Raw genomic sequence first — 8483 nt, 5'->3', positions numbered from 1 at the left:
TTCATCATTGCAATATCATTGCAATTTAAACAGTCATAAGAAAATATATGTTACTACATTTCGTAACTCAAGATTAAAAGTTATTGTAAAATTTACGTATCAGTTTGTCTATCAGAGAATATCATATCAGATTTATCATTTTTAGATATTTAGACATGAATGTAGAATAATTTAAAAAAAATTTCATGTACCACAAACCAAGATAGATAAACACTTAATCGGTAGTGTATAATCATCAAAGTCACTTTCCTTGCCAGACAACTCACATCTCTCAATATAACACACTATATGAGATATGACTATTGATCGACTCACCAAGCGCATACAAAAAATATCCTATTATTACCTATCAAGAAACATAGACCTCTCGTAGGCGCAAGCGCCATTTCCTGTCTGCACGCAGCGTCTAATAATCCATTCAGTAGCATTTGCACTTGCGTCGAGTGATCATGGTCACTGGCAAACGTGTACAACCCGCGGTCTCGCAGCAGGATGCGAGTGATTATAGTCTTCAGTTGAATCGTTGGTTCCTGAAGTCAGTAGGTGCTTGGCCGAGATCAGCCACTACAACAGTCGGAGAAAAAGTGCGGTCAACGATACAAATATTTATTTGCTATTCCCTGATAGCCTTTGCAGTTGTGCCGTGCATCTTGAACATTCTGTTCGAGGAGACCGACGTTCATATGAAATTGAAAGCCGTGGGGCCATTGAGTCATTGGTGCATGGGTGGCATGAATTACTTTTCGTTATTGTTTCGTAGTCGCGAAATACATCGTTGCATGCAGCATATGAAAACTGATTGGCGAACAGTGACGGAATTCGAAGACCGACAAGTAATGCTAAAATACGCCAAGTTTGGCAGGTTTGTCGCTGGTTTGTGTGCAGTTTTTATGCACAGCGGCGTATTCTCCCATAGCCTTCTGCAAGGTATCACGCCAACGATTGCCTATATTGGCAACAAAAGTGTGATGGTACATGTGCTACCATGTCCCTCTTACAGCAAATTTGTGGATATTAGATATAGTCCAGAAGGCGAAATCGCGTTAGTATTGCAACTCATATCTAGCATCGTTGTCAATTCCGTGACAGTTAGCGCTTGTAGTCTCGCGGCAGTATTTGCGATGCATGCGTGCGGTCAATTGAGTGTGCTGATGAGATGGTTGGATCGCTTGGTGTATGATCAAAAACAGTTTGACACGGTTCAACGTCGATTGGCAATAATTGTGGAACACCATTTAAGAGTACTACGGTATGCTGCTAACAAAAAATCTCATTGATATTTTTCTATAACATAAAAGTTAAAATATATTTCTATTTCTATTTATATTTCTATTATCTTTAATTTACGTTATTAATTAATTTATCTTTTTATTGAATCAGTATTTCTATATAATATAAGCTTCAATAATATGTTTAATTTAAAAATCTAATTTTATATTATATTATAAATGTGTGTGTGTGTGTGTGTGTGTGTGTATGTGTGTGTATTATTATATTATATTATATATATATATAAAATTATGTTTTCCATTTTTTGTGTATTTACTTTAAATTATATATTCGATTAAATTGTTTATGTTTTGCGTGTAACTTTTAATACAAATCATCACAGTTTAAAGAATACAATTCAATCTCAAGAGAAAATGAATGATATTTATAATAACACGATTATAATTTACGCTATTATAGTTTCGTAGCACGTATGGAGGCGCTCTTGAATCAAATATGTTTCGTGGAGTTGTTAGGATGTACGTTTAACTTATGTATGCTCGGATATTACACCATTACGGTACGCTAATGAATTAAAAAGGTGAATATGTAACTGAAGCAATCTGGCATCCTGTGAAGACTCAAAAAACTGCCTAAAAGAACAAACGTTGATATTATATTATTAACCAATCTCACATTTTAAACTATTATTACATCTTCTCTATTTTTCAAAATGAAAAATGTATGGAATTTTTCAGGGATGGAATGTAATAGAAAAACAAACATCAATCGCTTATATGATTATATACGTGTCCATGTCTTTCAACATTTTTATATTTTGTTACATCGGTGAAGTACTTACTGAACAGGTAAAAAACGACTATTTATCCAAAAATAATTTGACGTATTACATTCTTGGTGTATCTCGTTCACTTCAGTACGTCGTAGATCCAAAATCTGCAGCTCCCGTAGCAATCTTCCGATGTATATATATTTTCCTATATTTGTAAGCAATTATCTTCCTCATTCTTCTTAGTTATTTCCGGCTTTTATTGCGAGTATAGACATGATGTGTGTCTATACATGTGGTACGTTTACAGCATACTGAAATGAACAATGCGCATTAAAAATGAATGTAACGCCTCAAATGTTCAGTTATTTGGGTAGCTTATAAAAATCACGAAAATAAATTATTGTGCAGCAATAAATTATGGCATAGCATTGTGAAAATACATTCATAAAATTATGAAACAAAATATTTAACTGTTAAAAATTTCTATGTTGTAAAATAAATTTAACAGTGTAAACAAATAGGCGAAACAGCCTACATGACTGAATGGTACCGTTTGCCCCATAAAACGGCTCTTGGTTTGATATTGATTATTTCCCGATCAAGTATGGTGATTAAATTAACCGCAGGAAAATTGGTCCATCTTTCTATTGCCACTTTCGGTGATGTGAGTGTATAAATATGTATTCTGCTTGTCGTACTACATGAATCTAATATAATGTTTGTACCTAATATATGATCACGTGACATTCCAGGTGATGAAGACCTCAATGGTATATTTAAACATGCTTCGGACAATGACGACTTAAACAATTACACTATTTTATATAAAATATTAGTACAAACTTTCTAGTTGTCATAATTCTTTAGAAATATATATTGTATTTAAATATATATATTGTATTTAAATAAAAATATATAGATATTATCATTGAAGTGGAATATTCATAATTAAAAACGCTATTACGTTATATAAATTTTGCTAACATAATAAATGAGAATTATATCATTTTTATATAACCACGAATATGTCGTTATTAATACTGAGAAACACAAGAAAAATAAAATTAAATGATGTTTCTCCACTTATTTAAAATGAATTAAAAATTAACTTTAAATATATTAAAGGAAAATTAATGTTTTGGCAAAATTAACTTTTTTTATAAAGCATTAGTCGTAATGATATAGACATATTTCTGATATTTAGGTGTACAAATTTAAAAAATATACATATTAAAAAATATCCACTTTTCGAGAACATATTGAAAGTTGAAAGTAGCTGGATGCATTATATCCTGTGAAATCGGGATTCGAAAGAATTATAATGTTTTGAAGTTAAAAACCTCGATAGACTTCCATGACGATTACACTATGTGGTCATTAATTTTTGTCCAATTTATAGTAACTTTATATATATATATATATATATATATATATATATATATATATATATAGAGAGAGAGAGAGAGAGAGAGAGAGAGAGAGAGAGAGAGAGAGTTAAACTTTGTATATATAGAGAGTAGTGCATATATAGAGAATTATATATAGAGAATTAAACTTTGTGTATATATAGAGAGCTAAACAGATTTACCTGAGCAAGTTTATGGAATGCTGTGACTTAAATTTTTCATTATAATAATGTCGCATTATATTTGTTATAAATATACTTCAAATTTATTTACTTTCTATATCGAATAAAAGAATAGTCACTTTACGTAAATTTGTCGAAAGCGAATATTTATATTGATATATAAATATATTAATGCTAAATTTTAAATACATTTATTGACAAATTGTACTGAGTAAATTTTACTAACTCTATATGCATTATTATTTCATCATTGTAGTTCGTAAATATAATTGCAATCTTAATAATCAGAAAAATAAATGTTATCATATAACGTGATTCAAAATACCTTAAAGGTGCTATAAAGTTTACACACATCTGTCTATCGAGAAATGATGAAATTCACAATTTTTAGGTATCTAAATATGAACATAGAATAAATATAAAAAATTTCACATACCGCAATTCGGGACAGATAAACATATATTCACTAGTGTATAATCATCAATGTCACTCCTCTTACCAGACAACTCACATCCCTCACGAATACATTGTAACACACTCTATGAAGTATGACTATCGATCGACTTACCAAGCGCACACAAAAAATATTCTATTATTACCTACCAAGAAGCGCAGACTTCTCGTAGGCGCAAGCGCCACTTCCTGTCTGCACGCGGCGTCTAATAATCCATTCAGTAGCATTTGCACTTGCTTCGAGTGATCATGGTCACCAGCAAACGTACGCAACCCGCGGTCTCGCAGCAGGATGCGAGTGATTATAGTCTTCAGTTGAATCGTTGGTTCCTGATGTCAGTGGGTGCCTGGCCGAGCTCAACCACGACAACAATCGGAGAAAAAGTGCGGTCGACGATACAAATATTTATTTGCTATTCCCTGATAGCCTTCACGGTCGTGCCGTGCATCTTGAATATTCTGTTCGAGGAGACTGATGTTAATATGAAATTGAAAGCCGTGGGGCCATTGAGCCATTGGTGCATGGGTGGCATGAATTACTTCTCGTTGTTGTTTCGCAGTCGCGAAATACATCGTTGCATGCAGCATATAAAAACTGATTGGCGAACAGTGACGGAAATCGAAGACCGACAAATAATGCTAAAATACGCCAAGTTTGGTAGGTTCGTCGCTGGTTTGTGTGCGGTTTTTATGCATAGCGGCGTATTTTCTCATAGCCTGCTGCAAGCTATTACGCCAACAATCGCCTATATTGGCAACAGAAGTGTGACGGTACATTTGTTACCGTGTCCCTCTTACAGCAAATTTGTGGATATTAGATACAGTCCAGAAGGCGAAATCGCGCTAGTATTACAACTTATATCCAGCATTGTCGTCAATTCCGTGACAGTTAGCGCTTGTAGTCTCGCAGCAGTATTCGCAATGCATGCATGCGGTCAATTGAATGTGCTGATGAGATGGTTAGACCGCTTGGTGGATGATCAGAAACAGTTTGACACGGTTCAACGTCGACTCGCAATAATCGTAGATCACCATTTAAGAGTACTAAAGTATGCTGTTAACATATGAATAAAAAATGTTCACTAATGTTTTTCTGTAATATAAAAGTAAAAATATACATTTCTATTTTAATACTTTTAATATACATTAATAATTAATTTATTTTGTCATTGATTATCAGTATTTCCATATAATACAAACCTCACACACAATAATATGTTTAATTTTAAAACCTAATTTTATATTTTATATATACAGAGTGTCCCAGTTCTGCAATGGATGTTCCTTTTCTGCAATGTCTTTTTCGTAATTTTTGTGGGAACATAAAATAGATTGAGGTGAACATAAAAGTTCCATATCGTTTTGCGATATTCGTAATAATAGTTGAGTTATTAATTAAAGAAGTTTCTTGAATTGTCACGCATGATATGATATATGAGCTATAATGGCGATGTATGCTGTTGTGTACTTGTAGGTCAAAAACAAAAAAAAAGAGGCTTTTTCATTTTATAAATAATCACGCAGATTATTAAAAAACTGTTGTGCGACATGATTGTGCCTGATAATGCACAAATTTTGTTTAATTAATATATCGCATTAATTCGTTTTACGTTCATACAAAAATTGCGGAGGAAAATTTGGAACACTCTGTACATTAAGTTATGTATTTTCTATTTTGTATATTAACTTCAAATTATATATTTGATTAAATTGTTAATACTCTGTACAACTGTGCGTACAACTTTAAATACAATACACATCATTACATTTAAAAAATATCATTCAACCTCAAGAGAAAATGAGGTATATTTGTATTAATACAATTATAATTTACGCTATTATAGTTTCGTCACGCGTATGGAGGCGCTCTTGAATCAAATATGTTTCGTGGAGTTGCTAGGATGTACGTTTAATATGTGTATGCTCGGATATTACACCATTACGGTACGGTAATGAATTAAAAAAGGTGAATATGTAACTAAAGTAATCTGGCATCCCGTGATTTTCGTCAAGAGTTAAAAAAGAGTCTAAAAGAGCGTTCCGTTGATATTATATTATTAACCAATTTCACATCGGGAACTATAATTATATCTTCTCTATATTTTTTAAAGTAAACAAAATATATGAAATTTTCCAGGGGTGGAGTGTAACGGAAAAACAAACATCAATCGCTTGTATAATCATATACATGTCCATGTCATTCAATATTTTTATATTTTGTTACATCGGTGAAGTACTTACTGAACAGGTAAAAAACGATTATCCATCCTAAAATAATCTGACGTATTATATTCTTGGTGTATCTCGTCCATCTCAATACGTTGTAGACCCAAAATCTGCAGCTCTCATAACAATCCTTCGACGTATATGTTTTCCAGCAAGTGTAAGCAGTTACCTTCCTCATTCTTCTTAGTTATTTCCGGCAGTTTTTGTAATGAATATGGTCATGATAGGTGTGTGTCTACATGTAGTATGTTCACAACGTACTGAAATGAATAAAGCGCATTAAGAATAAAAGTAGCCTTAAGTTTTCAATCACTTGAAGAAAATAAATTATTGTACAGCAATTAATTATGGCATGGCATTGTCAAAGTACATTTATAAATTTATGAAACAAAATATTTAACTGTTAGAACTTTTTTATGTTGTAAAATAAATGGTTTAACAGTGCAAACAAATAGGCGAAACAGCCTACATGACTGAATGGTACCGTTTGCCCCATAAGACAGCTCTTGGTTTGATATTGATTATTTCCCGATCAAGCATGGCGATTAAATTAACAGCAGGAAAACTGATCCATCTTTCAATTGCAACTTTTGGTAATGTAAGTATATAAATATGTATATTGTTTTTCGTATTACACATGACATAATATGTCTGTGCCTAATATGTGGTCACGTGACATTTCAGGTGATGAAGACTTCAATGGTATATTTAAACATGCTTCGGACAATGACGACTTAAACGATTATACTATTTTGTATAATATATTAGTACAAACTTTCTAGTTGTCAACATAATTCTTCAAAAACATATGTTATGTATAAATAAAAACATATAAATATTATCATTGAAATTGAATATTTATTATTAAAAATGCCATTACATTATATAAATTCTGCTAATAAAATAATTAATGAAATTTATGTAATATTATTTATATAACTACAAATATGTCGTTATTAATAATTAGAAAGACAAAAAAATGCAGTTAAATGACATCTGTGTTCTTATTTTAAACGGTAACTTTAAATGAAAGATGTAACAATTATTATTTATGTGTAAATATATTCATTTCTGATATTATTAAACCATTCACTTCAAATTTTACATCTAAATTTGTCATTTCTTCAGACATATAATTATTATTTTTAATATAATTTTATTACTTTTGGCGTATATGTAATTTTATATTGAGAAATCTTTTTTGAGAAAAAACATTAATTTTAAATTTTTGCTGAAAAATCGTACTAAACACCAAGAAAGTAATTTATCATGTTTTACATGTTTTATCTTGTAAAATCACAAATAATATCAAATGATATAAAATGTCAAATAATATAAAATGAAATTCAACAGTTACATATATATAAGAAAGGACCCCGCACAAAACCTATGAAAAATGGTTTTCGGTCAAATTGGCTGAAATTTCACTATGTTATAGTTTTCGCCATGTTGATAAAAAGTTATCATTGCACCAAGTCCCAAAAGCCAATATTTCCCAAGATATAAAGGGTCAAAGTAATGAAATATGGTCATCCGCAGTAGTAAGACGTATGTTATAAATATAAGTGATACATTGATATTTATTCACGAAATAAATAAAAATCGATTTTTACATATATATATATATATATATATATATATATGTAATAAATATTTAGTTCCGCAATATATATGTATATGTATATACAGGGTGGGGCAAAAGTATCGGACCGGTGAAATATCTCGAAAAATATAAGTTTTACAAAAAACTATTTCAGATCTTAAAAAAATTTATTGTATTTACTGATTTTATCGGATTGATTTTGGGTGGCGTTGCCAAAGTAAAAAATCAGTTGTTTTCACGGCTACTCACAATCAGTTGTTTTCACGGCTACTCACAATCAGTTGTTTTCACAGGTACTTACAATCAAAATAAAGTGATATTTCTGTTAGTATAAAATGGCAAACCAAAATTTCTTTTGTTACATCTGTAATGGAAGATTTTCTTTAAGAACAATGGCTCATATTGATGGAGAAGAAAATGCTGGTAAACTAGAAATAGCTATTCATAGACGAAATGCTTTTAATTTGCCTTCTGATCTGAAACAGTTTTTTGTAAAACTTATATTTTTCGAGATATTTTACCGGTCCGATACTTTTGCCCCACCCTGTATATACATATACATATATATTGCGGAACTAAATATTTATTACATATATATATATATATATGTA

The 8483-nt window shown here is 31.0% G+C and overlaps 2 protein-coding genes across 2 annotated transcripts; both read left to right on the top strand.

Annotated features, from left to right (window-relative positions):
* The first annotated feature begins 268 nt into the window (after positions 1-268).
* On the top strand, positions 269-2922 carry LOC116843406 (odorant receptor 4-like). Its single transcript, XM_032813796.1, has 5 exons — positions 269-1249; positions 1690-1789; positions 1968-2078; positions 2511-2666; positions 2755-2922. Exons 1-5 carry the CDS (start codon positions 450-452, stop codon positions 2806-2808), a joined length of 1221 nt encoding a protein of 406 aa, XP_032669687.1. The 5' UTR covers positions 269-449; the 3' UTR covers positions 2809-2922.
* Positions 2923-3935: 1013 nt separating this feature from the next.
* Positions 3936-7054, top strand: LOC116843407 (odorant receptor 4-like). The gene is made up of 5 exons (XM_032813798.1): positions 3936-5092; positions 5888-5987; positions 6181-6291; positions 6712-6867; positions 6954-7054. The coding sequence occupies exons 1-5, from the start codon at positions 4293-4295 to the stop codon at positions 7005-7007; spliced, it is 1221 nt and encodes a 406-aa protein (XP_032669689.1). The 5' UTR covers positions 3936-4292; the 3' UTR covers positions 7008-7054.
* The last annotated feature ends 1429 nt before the right edge of the window (positions 7055-8483 follow it).

The sequence above is a fragment of the Odontomachus brunneus genome, unplaced genomic scaffold (genome assembly GCF_010583005.1).
Source record: "Odontomachus brunneus isolate Ranch 3 - 2012 unplaced genomic scaffold, Obru_v1 Obru_scaffold_032, whole genome shotgun sequence".
In the NCBI taxonomy this organism is placed as follows: Eukaryota; Metazoa; Arthropoda; class Insecta; order Hymenoptera; family Formicidae; genus Odontomachus; species Odontomachus brunneus.
This window is presented reverse-complemented; position numbering and strand designations above follow the sequence as displayed.